This window comes from Paralichthys olivaceus, chromosome 10 (assembly GCF_024713975.1).
Source record: "Paralichthys olivaceus isolate ysfri-2021 chromosome 10, ASM2471397v2, whole genome shotgun sequence".
NCBI lineage: Eukaryota > Metazoa > Chordata > Actinopteri > Pleuronectiformes > Paralichthyidae > Paralichthys > Paralichthys olivaceus.
In genome coordinates this window covers 8,964,570-8,987,607 of record NC_091102.1, presented here as the reverse complement: position 1 = coordinate 8,987,607, position 23,038 = coordinate 8,964,570, and the positions used below count along the sequence as shown (strand labels likewise).

Here is a 23,038-nt window from a genome sequence, read left to right as displayed (position 1 = left end):
GAAAATCGGTTCTCTGGTTTTTGCGTAATCCTACTAAAAGCTGGACAAACAAAGAGAATGAAAATCACATTTCAATTCACTAGATTCAGACTGTTATTTGGATCAGCCTCAAGATCAATGAATTATTCTCTGAGAAATCGATCAAAATGTTGCTCATAATATTAAAGAAGGTGAAAAAAAATCCCTGGAACCCGCCCACTGACCTGGATCAAAGTTCTATGGATCTTCCTCAGGATGGCCCGCCTCTCCACAAAATTTCCATTGGTGGATGAGTTTTTGTGTAATCCTGATACAAATAAATGAACAAACGCAGAAAAAACTTAACCTCCTTGGCAGAGCTGATAACAGTGGCTTGCAGACTTTTACTCATAAGAAAGCAAACTCGCATCAGAACAATAATCATTTTCTCATGTGCAAGCACAGTTTCCACATCGCGCATGTACAGAGCGATCCGTGCAAGATACCTGACCTCAGAACGGTTGAAGCTGAATCAAAGTCAGCTTGACATGCACACTACCTACAACTACTCGCCCATCACAGATCTCAGGGTTTATCAAATTAATGCACGCATGCAAACAATGCTGCTCTTCCCTCATCTCGACAGCTCCACACTGAAAAGTATATATCCAGACAGAACCACCCTGAGGGACATGGTAGTGTCTTATTTTATAATCACAGAAAAAAATAATTGCTGTCATGGGATTTTCTGTATCTCTGAGTTCTTTTTTGAATTTATGCATCGTCTCATGGGTCAGATCAAAGTGTCTTGTGGTCTTTATATTTGGCGCGGAGGCGGGAGGTTCCCCACTCTGGGGCTAAAGGAGAAGCATGCACTTTTCTTCTGGCTGAGACCAGGTGTGACTGCTCATGAACCGGTGCAGAGCTGTGAGAACATGTGATTCCTATAATGGATTTGGCTTCAGATACACCTCTGAGGCTCATTAAAGAAATACAGTAGCAAAGAAAATGTGATCACTACTAAAAATAGACATTGACAGCCTTCACACACAAGAGCACAGGACTGCGCTCGCTGATAAGGGACCTCTCGTAACATGATGAGCGGTCTTGTTGACGATTACGATTGATCCTGGCTCCTCATGTTGGGTCTCCTCCCACAACATAATTAATGCCCCCTCATCAGAACCACATGTACAGAAACAGAGCATATTCTGCACAAACATCATATGGAATTTTTAGCCTGTTTACTGATGTTACCGTCACATGATGACTTCACAGCTGAAGGGAGAAGCCTCTCTGAGGGAATGGACAGGTGTCAGAGGATGTGACAGGCTCATCTGTGAAGTCACTGTGAGACATTTTTGGATTCTGAAGGGAGCCCGAGACTTTAAGGTTGTTTGAAGACAAAAAAAGACAATATTTCCCTTTTCATTTCTCTTCTATATTTCTGCTCATTGCTCTCTCATTGTATTTGTCCTCCTTTCTCTCCTTCAGCGAGCACTCAGTCAAAATAGCTCGTAATAGCTCATGATGCTACCTAATAAGGCTTGAATAATTAGCCTACTTTGGCTTTGAAAAAAAAAAAGCATTTCTGTAAACACTCGTGTATGGCAACAGGCTTTCAGCCCCCAGTTTTTTCCCCCTGCTGGCTGCAGATTCAAACTTCAAATGGGAACGGCAGAGAATTGCTTTGTCCTGTGCCAATCCAATCCTGCATGGTTCCACTTCAGGAGGTTTGGAGGTAATTCTCCTGAAAAAAAAAAAAGATTGCCAGGATTCTGCAGGGCTCTGCAGTAATTCCGGATGGGAGGATTGTCAGGCTTCCTACCAAGTCTCCAGTGGGTAGTGAGGCAACGATGATGACTAATTTCAGATACTAGCTTGAACTGCTGTTGAACGACAGGGTGGTCGTGGTCCATGTGGCATCTTCTTTGAAGCATCCAATTATTTACATACTGTAGCCACAGTATGATGCAATTCACAAAATTGATGGAGCACCCTCACCAATCTGTGGATATAGGGGTGAGATTGTTTGGGCAGATGGCTGTGACCCTAGGCAGTCAGACAGTTAGTCAGTAATAGCAGAGCTTAGCTCGAGATAGGAGGGTGAGATTGGAGATGAGACAGAGATTGAATGTTTGATATGAGGTCAGTAAACAGAAAACATTATTTCATATTCCTGATTATTAAGATTGGTTATTACCTCACCAAGGAGGTAATGTTTTACTTTATTTGTCTGGTGGAAGGATGCGGTATGTGTCAGGGACGACCCTATAAAACGTTTGTAGGGATCATGATAAAGGGGAAGGTCTGGGAATTTTCTCTCTGAAAAAATTAATTTTAATGAATAATTGATGAGAGACATGTTTAGGGGACTGATTGTGTGTGCAATTTGATGCAGATCCAAATAATAATCTAGATATGTGGATTTATAGGGGGACTTTTTGGGCCTTGGTGGGGGAATACACTCTCTGACAGTGCTTCTATTTGTCCTCATGCAGCTACAATCAGTAGGTGAGTTTCGGGGGAGAGGGGAGATGTCATCCCCTTTAAACCAAAATGAACCCTTATCAACCTGCCAAATCAGGGACAGTTGGAAAGTTGGACAGCTCCTTTTCTTGTATTTTCTGCTCCAAGTGGAAATACGTTATTCTGTGCACTTGCATATCTGCCTCTGAGATCAGTGGAGGGAATCTGTTTCCCAAATCCCTCTCAGCCTGCAGAAAACTCTTGGATTACCGTCTGTGTGCCAACACTAGAAAGTGTTACCAATCAGATAGTCATGGTGTCGGTGTTGGTAGCTGGTGATAGAGAGGATCTGTGCTGAATCTGGGAAATTGCAGCGAAACAGGCTGGAAAATGCACATTATGAATGAATACATGAAACTTGGTGACATTTGTCAAAGATAAATAGAATTTGTGTGAGAGCAGCGATTATGATCGTTTGAGATACATCTCCAGTATAAATATATTATTTTAAGATCTGAAGATAATGTAGAGGCCCTCATAAATGTCAGTTGTAAATTTCAGAAGATGTAATAGCATGGGAAATATATTGCTCTAAAGTGTTTTTTGCTTGAGAATACAAGGGTGCACAAGTTTTTACACTTGGATGTCTGGGTGTGTGTGTGTGTGTGTGTGTGTGTGTGTGTGTGTGTGTGTGTGCGTGCATGCGTGTTTCCTACATGCTCTCTCCTGTAATAATCCTCCCCCCCAAGCATTTGACAGCAGAGCTCTGGTCATGGTCACACCTGATGTACCTGCAGCTAATCCTACCCACAGCCAATGTCACTGTAACCAATCCTGTCACAGCCCTCAGTGCAGCCTCAGTTCCTTCCTGACATCTCAGTCACACCTCTCTGTCGTCTCCTCCCTCTCCTATCTGCTCTCTTCCTGTCCTCCCCTGACAAATGCATTGCTTTTCCTGTCTCCTTCCTTCTCACACTGACAAACCCATTGCCCTTCTTTTTGTCTTGTATCTCACCTAATAACACACTCCTTCTCCTTCCCCCTCTTCTGCTCTGCACTTTATCTTACATTTCTACCTTAATACCAGCAAACCTACAATCCCCTCAGCTTTGATTTGCCTGACATTTCCACCTCCTTTCCCTCATATTTCTTTCTTTCTCCTTGTCACCTGCTGCACCAACCCACTCACCACTATCTTTTCCTGCCCTGCCAACTGAAATAAACCCAGCAACAGGTCGTCTGTCGCAAAACAGAAATTACATTGTGTACCTGTCACCGACGCTCACATTTTTCTGCACCCAAAGGAATGACTGTCTGCTCCTTCTCATTCCCTCCCCTCTCCCTTAATTCTTTGCAGAGAGTAAGCTACGTGTGCAAAAGACCAATCAGTCTCAGGTGTATCCCGAGGACAGCCGTGTCAGGATCAATTGCACCATCACCACCCAGACCAGCCAGGAATCCCAACATGCTGTGCTGTGGTACGTGAGACGAGCGACGGGGTCAGAGGCCGATGAGCTCCTGCTGAGAATCGAACGCTCCGGGGCCTTCGAGTACGGCGCCTACGCAGATGAGGAGAGGCTGCGACGCCGGGTGCAGGCCGAGAGGCTGTCGCCCCGCTCCTACGTGCTGACGCTGAACAGGGCCGAGAGCAGCGATTCCGGGACGTACTACTGCCTGGTGGAGGAGTGGCTGAGTGACCCAGATGGAGCCTGGTATCGACTGTCCCGGGAGTCCTCAGGGTTCACACAGGTTCTGGTCAGACAGCCAGGTGAGCATGCGGTCAAACCCTCTTATAACAAAACGCTCACTTGTTTATTTGTTATTTTTCATCTACCTTTTTGCCTCCTGCACCGTCTCGAGGACATCTCGCTCTGATGACCCTACACGTGCCCTGGGCAGAGCTCAGGTGGCAAAAAAAATGGCAGCTGTCATGTGCCATGCCAAAGGGCACAGCCTGGTTCAGACGGACGACCTAATTCTCGTGTCCAGTACTCAAAAGCTTCCCAAGCCCTGATGTACCTATTGCCAGGCAGACCCTGACAGTCATCCCAAGTACACTTGGCCTCATATCTTCTTCTCTCCTCCACTGAATTTGCAACAAACAAATAATTATCCAACCCCATCTCTCCGTGACAAGCCTGTTTTCTTTTGTATGGCTCTGTTCCACACACTAGCTGAAGGTGACCTTTTTCAAACATCTCCTAGAGCGGTGTTCTTCTGCCAGGTGTCCTGTTTATTAATGCAGAATGTAAATCTTCGTCGTGGCGTCTGTCCAAATAGAACGGAAGGATCCAAACCAGTATAGCGAGGAAGAAGCCTTTATTTAATGTAGATAGTGAAGCTCTAGTGCACATACAAATACAGAAATACAAACATAAATAGAGACTTTCCTGTCGTTCTATTGTTTAGTTTCAACTTTGATTCAAAAAGTTAACTCATGGTTGTTTGTGGAAGTTTACCAGCAGCTTGCGTCACTATTAATCAATCAGGGAGCTACGGGATATTATTCATAACCATATAGATTTGAACTTGTAATTATATGTCCGCACGAAAAGTAGAGTAGCGGTTCATGGATATTCATTAAGGTGCTAAAAAATGCATTCACTGAGGAACCGGTCCAGAAATCTGCCTGTCGAGAGGAAAGATTAGTGGAGACGTGTGCCAGCTCCTGCCTTTTTTTCTGCTCTCCTGCTGTCCTGTCCGCTTCTCGTTTTGCTTTAAAGTCGACTGTTCCAAACTGTGTGCAAGAGGATGCCAAGCAAGCCAGGTCTTTGCTGCCATTTTTTTTTGTTACTGTAGTGGAACTGGGTCACCCCTGAAGGGCTGTCACATACCTACAGACAGACACTGTAGCCTTGGGGTAGGATCTAACCTTGCTGAAAAGCTCAAAGCCTGGCGATGGCTTTGGGCAGCACTGTGGGATTCATTCATTTTCCTTTTTCGCACAGTTGGAAAGTTATTTGAATAATCATGTTCTGATTTTTGTGGTGCTATTTGAAGTTAATTTAGGCAGCAGCTAAAAGTTATTTAATTTATCAAAGATTCTGCCAATTATTTCTTCAACTAAATGCTTTGTCTGTGGAAAATACCCAACACGATTTCACAAGCTGACACGTTAAAATGAAGGCTGCTCCCAAACTTGATCACGAATCACTGGATGCAGTATTGGCCAATACTGACCAGAATCATTAATACTTTATTGATCTCGACATGTGTAAACACAGTTTGGTGTAAGTTCGGCAGACACACATCCGTGAAATATTAACGCGCTGGCAGAGTGGAGCGTGGATTCAACATCTGTCTACCACAGAAAGTGGCAGGAGATCAAGGCATATGAATTCTATTATTTTGACTCCTATATTTTCTGGTTTCTTGTCATACTTCTAGTAGAATCACTATCAGCCTACTTTGAAAGGATGTAGTATTTTATACTTTGTTGCGAGGCTCTAATGAATACTGTACATTTCAATGCTACTTTTTTCTCTCTTTCTTATCTCCTTCTTATCTCCATGGACGTTTGCAGAAGTTCGACTGCAGGTCGAGGAGCTGGAGTCAAACGTGACAGTGGAAGAGTCCGATTCAATCCGACTTGACTGCAGCATTCCCTCCCAGTCGTCTCGAGACTCCCGCTTCTCAGTGTCCTGGTACGTGGAGCACTCCGAGGACGAGGATAGCGACGAACAGCCGAGCGAGGACGATAGGCAGCAGGAGTGCGTGTTCTCGATCGGACACGATGCCGTTTTTGGAAACGGAAACTGCAGCCCCAGAGAAGAGGCGGGGCCTACCTCCCGTCTGCAGTTTGAGAGGAAGGCGTCCGACCAGTACAGCCTGACCATTCAGGGGGCCCGGGCGTCAGACGCAGGGCGATACTACTGCCACGTGGAGGAGTGGCTGCTCAACCCTCGCAATGCGTGGTACCGCCTGGCCACCAACAACTCTGGGTTCACTATTGTTAATGTGCTGCAACAAGGTGAGGCCTTATTTAAACAAAGTTTTTGAATGTAGATTAACAGAATGTAATACTTACGTCAAAGGCTTGTATTATTCTGGTTATTTAAGACTGTACATGTTCCTCCGGTTGCAGGATAAGCCTCGTGCTGTATTGTCATATTGACCATCCCTAGTATGTCCTCCTTACATTGCATCTAACAAGAGAATATTAATAGTCCAATTAATGAGCTCTCAGATAGTCTGTGTGTCACCCCTGCCTCGATGATCAGGCTTCCCCAGTCACAACATTTATTTTGAAGACGGGAACAACCGCAGATAAAGGCAAAGCCAGCGATGGCCACCCACTGTTTAGCATTAAAGCAAAGTAATTAATGGCTTCAGAAGCAGTGCTGGGATCCGAGGAATTCAAATAGATTTATTCACCAGTGTCAACAACTGGATGAAGATCATTCATAGCTTTTACAAATTGAATTATAAATGCTAGAAGAGTCATAAAATCCAGAGTGAAATTCAATCATAATTAATTTTTCAGTTGGCATTTTCTTTAGGACTATATCAAGAATACTTTTTTTCCACTGGGGCTTTTGCATGTGTGTTTTCCGTCAATGTGCTTGTGTGTTACGGCCACTGGACATCTATAAAGTTAGTATGTTCTCTCTCAACAGTGTCCACCCTGCGGTCGGTGGTGTGCTCCAACGAGTCCCTCTTCTACTTCGTCTTCTTTTACCCCTTCCCCATCTTCGGAATCCTCCTCATCTCCCTCCTGCTCGTGCGCTACAAGGGCCGCAGCAACAGCAAGAGCCAGGAGGGCAAAAACGGCGCCCCGCTCCTGTGGATTAAAGAACCTCACCTGAGTTACTCGCCTACCTGTTTGGACCCTCCTGCGCTCAGCCTGCACCCCGGCTCTGTTGACTAAGCGAAGGTCCCCGCCCCCCTTCCTGTCCCGCTCTCGCTGCGGATCCAGCCAACACAATGCCAGGGAGCAGATGTGGACTCCACCTTCAGACCTTACTGTCGTTCACTGCTGTGTTGAATTAGTCAATCAGTTGATCAGTTTTAAGATTCCTACCCTGATTGCTGCCTGTTTTATGTTAACAACTGTGTGTGTGTGTGTGTGTGTGTATGTGTGTGTGGATGAGAATGTGTGTGCCATGTTAGCACAATTAAGTGTTTGAGTGCAAACTGAAGGATGAGAGAATATCACAAGTCTCTCTCTCTCTGTTTTTTTGTTTTCTGCGAAACCTAATCTCATAGCTGCATTTTGAGTTTTTTATTATTCTGAATATGTGTCTATTTTTCAAGAAGAGAAGAAAACTGCGCACATGAGATCACTGGCCAATCTGGGAAGAAGATTTAAGAGAGGGAACTCTATAATGGACTCTGGCACTGAGCGGATGCCAAAAAAAAAAAAAAAAAACACAAACATCTCCGCACTGATCCAAGAGCAGCCACAGCCTGGCCCACTATGTTGGTTGCCATAGTGATGCTCTGCGCCCACTGACTTCGTAGCCGATGACTTGGTTTCCAGCCTGCATAGAGACAAAGGCAAGGACACACAAGTCTGTGTCCTAAGTGAGGATGTGTGTATGTGTGTTGGCCCACCTGCCTCCACAATGAATTTGCCTTGGCAGACAGAAACAGGTCCTGGTGCGCCACTTAAACACTGCCAGACACTCTGGCCTTAGCGAGAGACTGCTCCGCTCTTCTCCTCCATCCTCCTCCTCTCCCAAAAGTGACAGCGAGGGAAAGCTAGGGAGGTCAGAACGGATGGAGAATAAATGAACAGCTCTCTCCTGCTGAGGATATATGTACTTCAACACATGGGATTTTTTTTTTTTCAGTGCCAAGTCCTCCTTATTTCCAATGCTGTTCTCCGCAGCCAGTATTTGAAGTTTTAAAGAAAGGGGAGGACGCTGATTGGTTCCGAGGCAGATCGAGAACATGTCTGCTTACCTCCTGCTGTGGGTTTATCGAGCCTTGTTGGCAAAAGGGCAATTTCTACACCCTTGTTGAATCAGATGAATTGTCCTTCTTAAATTGCACAGTGGGGGTTGCTGACTGAAATTGAATTCTTGCACATTTCTTTAAGTTGCCCAGTATAACCACTCTGTTGTCCTGTTTTTAAAAGATGCCACAAGCTCAACTAATGCATATTTAAGTTAAAAAACTAGACCTGGTCTGTTAAGAGCCACACGTCAGATTACTAATGTGTAGATGTGTAGTCACATACAGTAACACTCTAAAATGTATTCTGCACATTATAAGAAAACCTAGATTTTTTTTGTGTTTCTTTTAAAGATTTTTCTATTTATTGTTTTATACTACTTTGCATAGCTTTGTAAGATTTTCTTTTTTGTTTTTTGTGCTTTGAAATTCTCTAAAACCTGTGCTGCTTGCGTTGCCAGGCAACTGCACCCAAGCAGATTATGTCAATAGCCTGTGTGTTGGCAACGTGGTAGATGTAGAAATGCTAGACTCGTCCTGCGCATTGCAGTCTGTAGCATTTCACACCAGATTGTCAAGTTTGGTCAGTGTCACAACACTGTATATCTATATCTATTATGGAAGTTACTGTGGCTTTTACATGTATAGTAGTCAAACAGACAAGTCACAGAAATTGATCCACTTAATGCTTCTTCGCTCGCGTTGCGTTTATTTAGTGAAATGTGATGTAACACCTTGGTAGGATGTTTGATCAAAGTCAGCTGAAAATGAACTACTGCGACATCGTCTTCTACTTGTGGATTCTCGCTGAGGGTTTATCTCTTCAGTTCCCCCCTGACGAAAAGGCAGAAGGGTTGAAAATAGCTTTTCCGCTGGAACTGAACAGCCGGGGAGACACGAGAAATCCTCCTGCCTGACCCGGGCCCTAACCCTCTCACTGCCAGACTGGACCCGAAAATGAAAAACTCTCGAAAAACTTGACATCGTTGTCTCAAGTGTGTCAACATGTATATTGCATGAGTATTGCAGGAGGAATTTTGATGTTTTGTAAACTTTGAAATCTTTGAGCATTGTGTTTGTGTGACAGAGCAGTGCCCAATCCCCCCCCCCCCCCCGACCCCGACTTCCTGAGCCAACACAAAGCCCAACCCCCTCATCATTATTATTCAACTGCCCATCGAACATATAAAGTAATCTATCTGGAGGTTGTGTTTGATATTACTGCTCATATTTGTTCTTTTAAATGCTTTGCTTTTATGCAGCACTTCATTAAACAGATTTATCAAATATAAAAATAAAAAAAAGTAGCAGATACTGACACAAGCTTATGAATTCTGAGATTTCAACTTGCTTTGCTGTTTTTCAAGTTAGCATTTCAAGTCCAGGCCAAACCGCCGTGTGGAGAAGAGCTGGTGCTGTTGAGTCAGGGGAGTCAGAAGTGTCATGTATGTGCAGCAAATTCAGCTACAACTAAATTTGATTAATGTCGAAGAGGAGGCCCGTCCCTGCCTGTCAGCTCATTATCAAACACGTGGTTACAGCTTGGCTCTCATGACAGAGAGTTCAGCCGGAAATATCTAAATCATCTTTAGCCAAGAATTTGGTCAGTTAGGTTTTGGGGTCAGGACAAAAGCAACTTATAAAGAAAAAAAGACGAGTAGTCCACAACGAACATGTAGTTGATGAGGTGACATTTCATCTCTAAAAGTCTTACACCCATGTGAAGAAAGAGAAGGGATGAAAAGCACAATTAGGACACGTGATGCAAAAAACACAATCCACTTTATACTTACAGCATATCAAGGGGGTGTGCTATTTCAAATGCACAATGATAGAAATATGTACAATGATGTGTTTATGCATGAGAAAGTTACATCTGTAAATATTAGTTTGTTTTCTGCATCACTTGATCTGATTGTCAGCGTGATTTTCTGTTTGTATACTCTGCAAATCCACTTTTTCTACCACAGGGCGTTTGTCTAAGAAAGACTGCGGTCGTCAAAATGTCACCTCGTTAAGTCGCAATATTCAGAGTGTTAATGTTAGTCTTTAGCCTCCTGTTGCTATTTGATGCGATGCTACTACAACAAGTCAGAAGCATATATATGTATATGCATATGTATATTTAATAAACGAACAGCAGGAAAGTCATTCTGTGCAGCTGAAATCAACAGGAATAGCTGATGCGGCTGTTGGAAGTTTGACCGTTATGGTTGCGTATCTGATAGACTTGCATCATATGAAGCAGATTTTAGTTTTTTATAAGCAAATCAGGAGCTGGTTTGCTGGATTGTTTCTTTTTTATAAATATGGAACAATCCTGGAGGTTGAGTCACTGTATAAATCACATTAATCCCAGACTGAATTCATTCTAAATTCAATTCATTTCATCTCTGTAGACCTGAGCCAGGAAGTATAGGGCACGGTTGTGGTCACAGCGCTGCCGCCATCGCTGGAGCTGCACACGAGCTCTGAATTGTGTTTTTTTTTGTTATAATAATAATAATATTAAAAGCATCCATCGCTGCCTCCCAAGATTCCCCCCCGACATTCTGACAGTGTTGTAGCTGCGTTTCGAGGGCTGCATGTATCGGCTGTGTGCTGGCTCCAGATTTAGGTGTAAAATAGTTTGTGGTGATGTTTTCAGTTCAGCCAGTGATGCTTTATTTTCAGTGATGTATTTTTATATGACCATGGTTTGTTTCTTTTCTTTTTTCTTTTTGTTACTCTATCTAATAGTTGCCATCGTGAACATTAAAAAGGCACTTTGCTATTGTCAGTTTATTGCAATAAAATACATTCGGTGCATCTTCCTGTTTTCGTTTCAATCGTTTCAAACGAGTTGTTAAAACAACATATAGATCCAGTTCTTTTCACAACCCACCACCAGCTCCCTTCCCAATCATCTGGCTCTGCTTTAATCGTAAACTCAAGGTTGACGCCCTGTAGCCAGCAGGGTCTTGTCGAGTCGCCGTGGGATTTTAACCTCTGAGCCCCTCGACAACGTGAGGCTTTATTTACTCTGTATGTTTCTTTCCCTCGCCGTGTGTATGTGTCTTATTCAAGTGGAGGAGAGAGAAGGATAGTGTCAGCACGATAAGAGGATAAACGATGCTTCGAGGGCCTGCTGCAAGTTAGCCAGGCACTTTTTTGACAGCCTCAGCAAATTACACCTCACCATTCATAACTCATAACCAATACAGACGGCCTCGCTCCCTCCCACACACACACACACCTCCGAAGGATCAGAAGCTGCAATCTTCCACAAGTCCATGTCATTCATAAAATTCTCCCCAACTCCTTCTCCCATGAATCCATATTAACTCATATTGATTCACACAAACCAGATGAAGCCAAGAACAAACGCTAGGGCCCTTTCCATAAATCAGTTTGGCTTTTGCTCTGCGTGTTAACTTCACAGTTCTCAGGATTCTGTGATGCGCGAAGCCCCCCCCCCTGCAGGAGCCTTTGGTCAAAGATCTATTGATGCTTCTGGCGCTGAATGTAAAGGCAACACTGATACTGCTGATGTTATTGTCAGTGGCTCCATTGCAACTTCACAGGATGCAGAAACACCAAATCCTCCCGCTTTGAGCACCGGCTTCCTGTCCCACTTTCTCCCTGATTTTCATTTTGTTTCCATTTTGTCAAGTGCACATCCTGTGAGGAAAGATCTGTTTTGCATAAAACTAAGTAACACTCACAAATCCATATAGTCCTCGCTGAGGGTGCAGACACCGGAGGGACACACATGGGCAGGCGGCACTTGTGGCATTTCAGGAAAATAGATTATGATTTAATACCAGTGAGAAAGGAAGCAGGGAAGAGAGAAAAAAAGGTAACAGGCGTCTACTTTCATTTCATTTCACTGTGGTGAGCTCAGATGCATCCTTACAAGGACAGAGAGAGAGAAATCAAGATCGATACAGATCAATAGCATACAACTGTAAATTGCAAAAGGTTTATTGGCTTGCATAGGAATTCATGTTAACATACGTACTGAGGAAAAAACTAAATATACACTGCACAGATTGTTCTGTTCTGTTCTTCGAGGTGACGACACAAGGGAGGCAGAGCTACCAAATTAGCAGCTTGTGGTGTGAGTGGACTACTGAGGCTCGTGTGCCACTTGCTGTGCTCACCTTTGTCACTCACACTGTGACTTAGTGAGTCAGTGCGAACAAAAGAAAATCTTGTTAATACACAAATTGTAACGTTGGCATTTCAAAAGCTGCGCTGCTTTCTCCTCTCAAAGGTTCAAATGCAGGGGTGAGTGATTAAGGTAGGAGGAGAACAGATGTACCACCTGAACTGCAGAAAATCGCTCTACAAATTGCTGTTGATGTAGCAGCAGCTCCAGGACTGTGCGGTTAATTCTGCAGGAGAAAAAATGGGTGAGTAAATCAATAGTCGTATTAAGGGCCTGATAGTTAGAGCTGTGTTCTGGTAATAAAAACAGGTTTGTAGATGATTATCACTGCAACCACAGGAAACTCACATGAATCACATGCAGCTCAAAATACACAAGACACATACTGAAATCCAAACAACAAAAACACTGATGGTCCCACATCATTCATTATGGATTAAAAACATGCACAAATTTACAAACACACATTGGAATATTCTCATCTCATCCATAATTGATCGGCTCTAAAATCGTTTGTGTACTTCCACTGGCTCCGAGTAAACTAGCGCTAAGGTTGCTACTACGGCAACGTTTCGCCCCTGGGACCTCTGCATTTAGTCTCTCCGGTCTCCAGGGGCCCCTGTGAAAGATTCAGATGAGAGGCTAATTACTTGTTCCAGACAGTTGTTGTATAGTTTGTTTTTTAAACATTTAATACCTGATAGGTGGATCGGGTCGACCTTGCATGGTTTAGTCCTTAGGGCATTTTGCTTGACCTCTCCTACCACAGCTAATCTCCAGATTGGTCAAAGCTTCTTTTAACAATCCAAGGCTGTGGAGGTTTAAAATGTATTTTCTGTGTATAAGCTGAGGCATTTTCAAACAAGAGTAGTCTGCAGCCATATTAGCAGCTTTGTAAGGTTCTTCAGACACATTTGGGTTTTTGAGCTAATGCCAGTGAGATAACATGCTCAGGATGTTAAAGCAACATTTTAAAACTTTAAAATAGCAACTCCTCTATTAGTTTGATGGTTAACTGACTTGGTGCAGCTTCCGTGCCCACTCCTCACCCTGAAGGTCTGTTGCTCCATGAAACCTTTTGAGTGCCATCTCCTGTGACTAGTGTGCAGCTGACTGGCCTCCAGTAAGTTCAAGAGTAGAACCAAACTGATCAGTTTAAAAGAACTCAGAAGTCATTACATTTAAAACAGATTTTGGTGTATTTGTTAAAGTGGCAGGGAAGCAGGGGATCATGGGTAATATACACTGTTCAGTTGTGTTTTGTTAAAGTGAGTGGGACCGTACAGTCTGAGCTCCGCTTAACACACTGATAGGCTTTGTTTTTGCTCTATATGAAAACCACTTAAAGGTGCAGTGAGCAATTTTGATCCAATACACTTTTTGTCAAATTCTGCTAATATCTCCTCATGGCCTGCGAGCTGTATGTTCTGTGCATGCGCTGGAAAAATACATGATTTAGATACATCTTCTCTCTGAGAGTTGAAAGCGATGAAGAGGTTGCTCTTTCTCTACTTGACAGGTGGATAACTTTTGAATTATTTTGCTCACATTCAGTCAGTATTGTTTTGTCCTATTTGCTAAAGTTTGTTGTGGGTAATTCCAACTTCGTGATGATGCAATGCGCATGCATGAATTTTGGGGGTGGAGCTTCTGAAGTAGCAGTGAAGAGGAGGTTGAGTTTGTTTTGGTCTTAACTTAAAATATTAACAATTGCTTACCCCACCTTTAATTGCTCTACATGTAGAGGGCGCTATTGCTCAGTAAAAGTTACATTGCTGCTTTAATATGTTGTTTATCAGGTACAGTAAAATGTTTATTCAAGCATTGAAATGTGCCATTTTAATCCAGTAGTTTAATTTAAAGCCATGAACGTGCGCCTCTCAATGAGGCAACGTTGAGGTTGTTAATGATTAATCCTCTGTGTGCCATGTGGATGCATATGCAGAATTTCCTCACAATCTATACACTGTGCAATCAACCAACTTGCTGCAGGGAAGAGCAAAGAGATCTTTTGTAATATTATTCCAAACAAGTTGTTTTTTAATTGTTAATAAGACTTTACAGACTCAATCAGCCGAGGCCTTTATGCATAAGTAAAGGTGGCAACAACAGCAAGCTAATCAGCGATGTGCATGTTGTCCTCCTGTGGGATGCCGAGTAATTATGAATGAGCAGGAGAAGGCAATGTGAGTTCACTAATGTGCTTTTAGTGCTGAAGATGAGAGGATAGAGGCGGAAAGATATAATTCCACTATATAATGATTCCAGAGATGGCGAAGGGTGAATCATGAAAGCAAAGACAATGCAGCAGGGAATAGATGGAACAAAATAAATGGCAGCAGAAAGTGCAAGAGGAGGATAGAGGAAAAAAAAAAGATGAAATGTAAAAACCACGTTCCCCTGGGACAGCTACTTCAAACAGTGTCGTTGGATGAGCCCAATGAATATTTGACAGCATGGTTCCTTATCCAGTGATTCATCTCTCATGATCATGAATATGGTTGTGGGTACTGGTATCATAATCCTCGCTGAGACCCTGGTGTAACATTTGTACATGTTTTTTTTTTACACCTATTCAAACTGGGTGTAGTTGCTCCCAGTGGTGGTGGTGTGTGTTCCTGCGGTCTGTGAAGAGGGCCTCTGGAGGAACCTGCTGTTTGGTGATCCATGCACTCTGTGGTGGTTGTACACTATGGTATACTCTGCTGATGTCTGCACACACCTCTGCCAGGCACCGAGACATTCCCTCAAGGCATCGCTTTAAAGCTCAACATGATGACTGTCTGACTCAATTTTGGTGTCAAATGTTTTCTGGACATTCAATATGCTCAGCGGTGTGTGTGTGTGTGTGTGTGTGTGTGTGTGTGTGTGTGTGTGTGTGTGTGTGTGTGTGTGTGTTGTTTTCTCATGTACACGCCCAGTGACAGGCTGTGAAAGATGCCAGTGATTCAAGCACACGATTGCTGATGGATCTCTAACCATTCTTCACTCTAACCCTGCCATCTCCCCATCTATTACTGCTTTTAACCACAGATGACAGTACCAGCAGATGTGGTTGTCATGGCATCAAAGTATCTCATGAGTGGCTTTGATGTATAAGTTAGGGCCCAGCATATGAGGTACGTATGTGTGGGTGTGAGTGTGTGTGTGTGTGTAATCACCATCCATACTCCAACTATTTCATTGTCACGATTACTGCTGCTCCCATCAGTCTCTACTTTTTTTTTTAAACAAATCAACAAATGGAGTGTAAACAGAGTGAGATGATCCGGAAAGTGACACAGCTGTCGATTACCTGATAATGAGACTGCAGCATGACTTTAAGGAGTGCTGTGCATGCGGAGGTGCTGACTTGTGTCCCCTGTCTGTGCGAAGCGCCACTGACACGGGCAGACAAAATGCCTGTCATCCTCTATTAGAGCCGAGATCGGTCACAGGAGATTTCCCAGTGATGTACAAATGCCATGTATCACACACACACAAACTTCCTTGCCACATGCACAAACTCTATCACAACCCATTTGTGCAAACACACACACAGAATGATCCGACGAGCAAAAATGATGGCATTATCTGCCATTATATGTCACATTGAAATGAAAATACAGATTTTAACCATCAATATTTCAACGCTCTGTGAATTGCCTCCAAGACATGTGCTGCATTATTGAGAGCGAGCTGCTTGCAGTTTGAAGTATGTCATGGGTGATTCTCATTGACACGAGGGAATCTGTCAGCAGACAAAGAGATGAGAGACACTGTAGATGTGTCTTTAGTCTTCCTGGGTGTCCTCAGGAAGAGAGCTCCACATCCCAGAATGCCTCAGTCAGTGTAGGATTACCAATCGATTCCTTAAAACACAACCTGCTCATTAACGTGCACTTCTCCTTATTCCAAAATCCTCACTGGCACCTGATTTACTTACCTAATAACAACACAACTTTACACACTGTAAGTTATGATCAAAATTATAAGGGTGGAAAAAGCTCGAGAGAAAAAAGGTACAAAAAAGTTGTGTAATGATGCACATATACTAAGAGGCCACTTAAGTTTTCATTATTTCAGCAAAACCTTTTTATCAGCAGAGAACTGTACTCTACAGTCACACTCATTCTGCAGCCAACTCTCTGCTGCACTGTTAGTGGAACTGTTCATGCCACCGAGGCAAAATGCATTATACATTAAACCACTGTGTTTCTAAAATCCAGAGCTGTGTAGAATATTTGTTCATGCTTACAGATTAATAATATATGTTTACAATTGCATTACATGAATTCTTACTCTGACAAGGAATCCTCCTACTCGGGGGTTTTTGAACAAATTCGCCATCTAGTGTACATAAGAGGAAACCGAGAAAATGTTCAATCAGTGCAGGAAGCAGCATTCAGCAAAACCACAGTGTAGAAAATATTCTGTCGTTAGTATGAACAGTCAAAATCTTACTCCGATACTGAATTGTTTATACGGTTGTATTTAATTAAGATGGATGCCATTTAAACTATTCAGACAGCTGTAGATCATCATGTCTTCTAAATAAAGTTGCAATCTGCAAAGCAACCAGTAAAAATATAATAACCTCCGCCAGGGATGTTATGTGTTCATCTACGTTGGAATTCTTTTCAACATGTCTCAGAGAATAATTCCTGGATCTTGATGAAAGATTTCAGGCAAGTTGTGCAGATCCAAATAAAAATCTAGTGAATGTAAATGTGGTGTCATTAGGGGACTACTCGCTGAGTGCTATTCTAGTTACTATATGGGTTAGCTGTCTTAACTGCAATGAGCAGAAAAACAACACATCGAAACATGAGTCAGATGAGCTGCAAATACAGAAAACTCAGCTTCGACTCGTCTAAGAAATTCGAGGCTGCAGTGATAGAGACTCTGAACTGGATTTCTGCTCAGGCACACAGATGGTATGATCCGAATTTAGAGATGACAGCATGAACCCATGGACCCGACCTGCCTCATGTCAACAGTCCAGCCTTCTGCTGATGGTGTAATAGTGCAGGGGGTGTTTACTTTGGGCTCCTTAATACCAATCAATCATGGTTTGAAAGCCAGTCTCTCCGAGCACAACTGCTGACCACGTGAATCCAGTTTACCATCTTCTAATGGTAATGCTTCATATCACAAAGCAGGAGTCGTCTCATGCTGATTTTATGATCATGAAAGTGAGTACAGTAAATTTCAGAAGCCTCCCCAGCCACCATAGAAAAGCATTGGCATTTGGTGGAACAGGGGATTCACAGCATGAGTGTGCATTTGACAAATCTGCAGAAATAATGTGATGCAATCATGTCGACACGGAGCAGAATTTCAAATGTTTCCAGCAGCTTGTTGAATCCCTGCCACCGAGACTGGACAAAGCTGTTTGGTGAGTGTACACGCAGATAACAAATTAATCAACTTTACTTTTTTGTTTTTTTTTAATCCTTCCTGCTTGTAGTTGCAGAACAAATTTAATGACTGAGTAAATATGAGAAAAAAAACGTAGGAAGGTTTTTGTCACTTATTAAATAGTGTACACCTTCTTTTCAAACACGCATCCTTACCCTGGATTACATCATCAAGATTACTAAATATCAGTAAATAATCGGCTTTTCTCATCCAGTCAGAACCAGCAGCAGCTTGTAACATTGACGCACTGCCATTAAGCAACCTGAAGCGAGACCATGTCTGGGTGTAATTCACTAATATTTATGCAAACTGCAAATAATCCACACATGACTTGAGTCTTTTTAATCTGCGAAACCAAATCTCATGGATTTTAGAAGAGTAGAACATCTTTGCTCAGTAGCACACAGCAGAGGATGGTCCATTTCAACACAACAGCGAAAGGGCACACAGCAGTTACATGAAACATGAACAGAAGATAATGTCCTTGGGTTATGTTAGTTCCATAATTTATACTTAAGACTTATATTCAGGAATGTTGACAGACGTGAAATCAGCGTAACCTCAAAAAATCAGCTCCAGTCTGGAAATGTCGAGACTCACTTTGACTAAACCGTTCAGAGGCTGTGTCAGGAAAAGATTTGTAGGTTTTGTAGAGGCACGATGCAGCTTCACTCACACCACAGTGATTTAGATTTCACCATCAACTCACACCTCCACAGAGGCTCCGCTTTGCTCTGACTGGGACCCCCCCCACCCTAACCTCTGCCCCCCAGTAATGTCCGTAATGAGTCTGTTCCTCTGGCTGTGGTGGTATGTGCCTTGGATTGGGTAGACTGTCACCACAGGGATCTCCAGAGGACACAGAGGACATCTCAGCGGTCCAACGAGCGTTTCTGGATTGCCTCGGCCACCACCGTGCGAAGAAGAGCGATGACAGATCGGGGGTCGTCGTTGCCAATCACAGCGCTGCCCGACACAATCATGTTGGCTCCTGCCTGAAGCAAACATGAGAATACACACAATGTAAGAGAACTTATAAAAAATCTGATTGAGAGTTTTTTTGGTGGTGAATTAATAGGCTGTAGTGTTTGTATTCATTACCTCTGCACACTTGTGAATGGTGTCAGGGCCGACCCCTCCGTCTACTTCAATGTCTAACGAAGGGAACTGACTCCGCAGCCAGCTCACCTGGTCACAAGACACAGATTAGAATCTGCTGAGTACCATTTCAACAAAAGTTTTCAGATATTAGACGGATTGCAGAAAGACACAGGGCTGCAGGTTAAAGTACAAACATCCTCCTCCAACCAGACTGAAACACTAGTCCTGTGATCTGATGTGGACATTTACACATCTAACTGACTTCTCCGCTCGTTTTAGAAAATAAAATATTTAAGAGAGAAGGGAGCACTGAAACTGATACGCATTTTTTATTTGGTTCTAACTTAAAAAAACTGCATCCGTGTGGTGAAGCTGAAATGTTAGTGGACCTCGAGTGTCACATCATTGTGACACTTTACACAACTCTTATGAAACTTCAGTCTTTATCTTAAAGTTTAGTCGACGTGTAAGAAACAGACACATAATAATACATCTGATGGAGTTGTATTATTGTGCAACTTGTCTGATCTGTTCCACGGTCATTTTCACTGTCGGGGACTCTGCTTCGCACTTTTTATCCTGATTGCGTATCACAGACCAGGTCTAAACTCGTTATCCTCCTCTAACAGAAATTGTTTTCAATGCACTGAATAGAAGATGAGCCTGTGAATGCAATCTATAATTTTCTTTTTGTCCTAAAGTTCAACTTGCTTATGTTTTCTCTCTTGCCTCTTTTGTTGCCAGTTGCCAACTGTTGACTTTTTATCAATGCACTGCATATGGGATACATCCTTTAGCTGGCACCTGTTATGTTATGGTATTCTTCCATGAAAAGCCAAATATTGGCCATATAGATGATTTAAATGATGCAAATGAGCAGCTGGTGTTGTTCAATGTTAAGAGGAGCTGATTTACTGTTTTGTTAGATTTGAAGTGAGTTTGTGTCTTCACCTTGGGCATCATGTCCTCCATGAACTTCTGTCCTCCAAAGCCAGGTTCCACAGTCATGACCAGAGCCATGTCGATTTGGTTCGCCCAGGGTGCCAGCTCCTCCACTGCTGTACCAGGCTTTATGGCCAAACCCACCTACAATAATAATCACGTGTCAATAAGAGTCGTCTAGAGCCAGAATGATTTATTGGTTGGCTGATGTGATCAGCATATTTTTTGTCTATATGAAAACTTTTATTTTACTGGAATAAACAATGCAGAAAAATGTGCGTTTATGTTTAGTGACATATAACTGAGTGACATTTTACATGAAACTCTGCTGTGAGTTCAATTCTGCCTGTTGGGGAGCAGAGTCGTTTCTCACCTTCATGCCACTCTCTCTTATCTCCTTGATGAGGTTTCCAGGGTTGCCCGTGGCCTCTAAATGGAAAGTGTACTGGTTGGCTCCTGCTGCAGCCATGGGCTTCACCCACTGCTCCGGCCGAGACACCATCATGTGCATGTCTGCAACATCAACACAGTCACAGTTACTGCACTCCGACACACAGCAGAGGCATTCATCATTCAATTCAAACAGGATAACTGGGTTACATTGTAAAGTAAATTAGGGTGTTTTCTTTCTTCTCACCAAAGAAGGCTTCCTGAACGCCTGACTTCCTGAGGCACTCCACCATGGGATGGCCAAATGTGATATTAGGGACAAAATGCCTTGAAAGGGGAACAAAACCAGACATTTAACACAACACAGGCGTTGGGACATTTTCACAACTTGCTTAACAGTTGCAAAGTGACGGAAGTTCATCTCAAAGAAAAGACGATGAATGCCAAGTCAGAATTATGAAATTAAAAAGTCAGGACAGAAAGCTGTTAAGAGAGAGCAACTCGTAGTTATGAGATAGTTAATCAATATTATGAGATAGTAAATCATAACTTTGAGTTGACAAGCATTTTTTTGATTTGTAACCTTATTTTTAGACACTAAGTCGTTTAGTATTTATATTAGAGATAGAGAAGTTTTTAATTCAATATTCTGACACATTCAATCATCATCATTTTGAGATACTAAGTTGTTCATTTGAGATAGAAGCCCAAGTTCTTTCAGTTAGGAAATCATTAGTTTAAGTTAGTAAATCATTATTTTTCATACCAACTCATTATTTTGATTAAATGAGTCATTGTTTTGAGTTACTGAGTTGTTACTTTAAGTTATATTTAGTCACTGAGTCATTATTTTAAACGATCTAGTTATTTTAAATAAGTGAGTCATTATTTGGAGAGAGTTTCTCATTATAGTGACTTATAGTTTGTTATAAGTGGAAGTAGTAGGGGGCTTCCACACACGTGACGGCTGGAACAGAGGAGCGAGTCTCCGGCGGCAGGAGGAAGAGGAGGTCAGTGGACGAGCCGGAGCTCAGGCTCGTGTTTGACATGTTTGTAAAGACTCAGTGACGAAGTCTTCAACCACAAACTTATAAACACCAGCTCCCCCTGGTTTACCTCTCACGCGCTAACTTAGCTTAGCCAACTTTAGCTCGCTCTCTCTGTAGCGCTGAACTTAGACCGCTAGTCGTTAGCATGCTAGCTTAATTCTGCGGCTGAGCACCGGTAGCACTGACCCGTCCATGACGTCCAGGTGCAGGTAGTCCGCCCCGCACTCCATCATCCGCACACACTCGCTGCCCAGACAGGACAGGTCGCTGCTCAGGATGGACGGACCGATCTTAGCACTGGAAGCCATGCTGTCTGTGTGTGTGTGTGTGTGTGTGTGTGTGAGAGGAGGAGGAGGAAGCTAACACCAGCTACAGTTAGCCATGACACGAAGCACCACTTCCGCTGGTGACCTTCAAGGTAAAACTCACAAGAAGTCACAGAAAGTCACCTGAGGAAAATGTAAAGTAGTTTAAAATAAAATAAAAACATTCTTAAACAGAGGATGTTGGTTTCAAGTGAGCTACATGAGCTCATAAATAAATAAAGGCATGGAAACAGGCTGTGATGGATCATCTAAAGTTTATGGGATAGATAAGTGAATGTGACCTTTTTAAAGTTTTGGTTGTTATATGCAGTTACGCTACTATGGAAAGTATTTGTCCCCATTGTTCGACTAAATCTATGCAATAATAATAATAGTAATTGTGCACGTTCTGTTTACATTGTATATATGCAATTATTCTTTGATAAAATGTCCAAATATACATTTGACACATTCTCTATCTTTATGTTCTGTTGTCACACTCTTCAACATCATTTTTCCTGCAGCCTCAAGAAGTTTTACTTTGAGGAGAGTTTTAAAAGCACCAGGTATCAGTGGATAACTTCACAGTTGTTACGGAATCACACACTTCCTTCTTCAAACTTTATGACAATGCTCACATTTCAACACTAGATGGCGCACACAGGTCATATACAGTCTGCCCCAGCCCAAATAGAATAATATGTCTCTGCAGGACTGTAGGCTGAGACATTTTCTGTGAAATCATAAATCTGTGATCACAACCTAAACCTGTAGTCTGGGTTGGATGTAGTAGTAATAGGATAGTTTGTTGGATTGTATAGGACACCGTTTTTTAATTGGTATATTTTTAATTAGGGCAAACTTCTAGTTGTAGGTCACTATGGAGAAGACATACTTTAGTATCCCGTGATTTTCTCTCTGTATTTCGTGCATTGATTGAGATTTCACCGACGCATTCTCATCCATCCCCTCCCTCCATCTGTCTCTATCATTCTTTGATGTATTCATTTGAAAATATATGTTTGATAGTCCAATGGCCTCAGAGGAAAGTCTTTTTTCCACAGATGGTATGTGAGGACACATGCAGACTGTAATGATAGGACGTTTATATAAAAAGGGGTTTTTGCTCAATCTGGATGGAGAACAGGTCAGACTGCAGGGTTATTACTGTTCGCCAAAGACCTGTGATTAATAAATTCCCCTAAGACAGAAACAGAACTGTGGAAAAAATTAGTTGCGCACTTACCATGTGTTACATCAACTTCAAAATAAACCAATGACAAAACAAGAATACAGCTTTCCAATTTTTAAGATTTTTTTTTATAGTTAGTAGACCAAGGGTTGTGTGGACAGACATAATGAAGTATGCTTAAGTTTTA

General features: G+C 42.6%; 2 protein-coding genes across 3 annotated transcripts in view; one reads left to right on the top strand and one right to left on the bottom strand.

Annotated features, from left to right (window-relative positions):
• The window catches only part of igsf3 (immunoglobulin superfamily, member 3), a 74,237-nt gene extending 64,595 nt beyond the window's left edge, over positions 1-9,642 (top strand). For both annotated transcript variants that reach the window (XM_069532983.1, XM_069532985.1), the window contains exons 8-10: positions 3,785-4,195; positions 5,951-6,397; positions 7,044-9,642. In XM_069532983.1, the coding sequence (XP_069389084.1) occupies positions 3,785-4,195; positions 5,951-6,397; positions 7,044-7,294 (1,109 nt within the window). In that variant the 3' untranslated portion in view covers positions 7,295-9,642. The remainder of the gene's footprint in view (positions 1-3,784; positions 4,196-5,950; positions 6,398-7,043) is intronic.
• Positions 9,643-18,199: 8,557 nt separating this feature from the next.
• On the bottom strand, positions 18,200-21,757 carry rpe (ribulose-5-phosphate-3-epimerase). The gene is made up of 6 exons (XM_020089576.2): positions 21,541-21,757; positions 20,553-20,632; positions 20,289-20,428; positions 19,925-20,059; positions 18,974-19,060; positions 18,200-18,867 (listed from the first exon to the last, which is right to left on the bottom strand). The coding sequence occupies exons 1-6, from the start codon at positions 21,660-21,662 to the stop codon at positions 18,745-18,747; spliced, it is 687 nt and encodes a 228-aa protein (XP_019945135.1). The 5' UTR covers positions 21,663-21,757; the 3' UTR covers positions 18,200-18,744.
• Between the last annotated feature and the right edge of the window lie 1,281 nt (positions 21,758-23,038).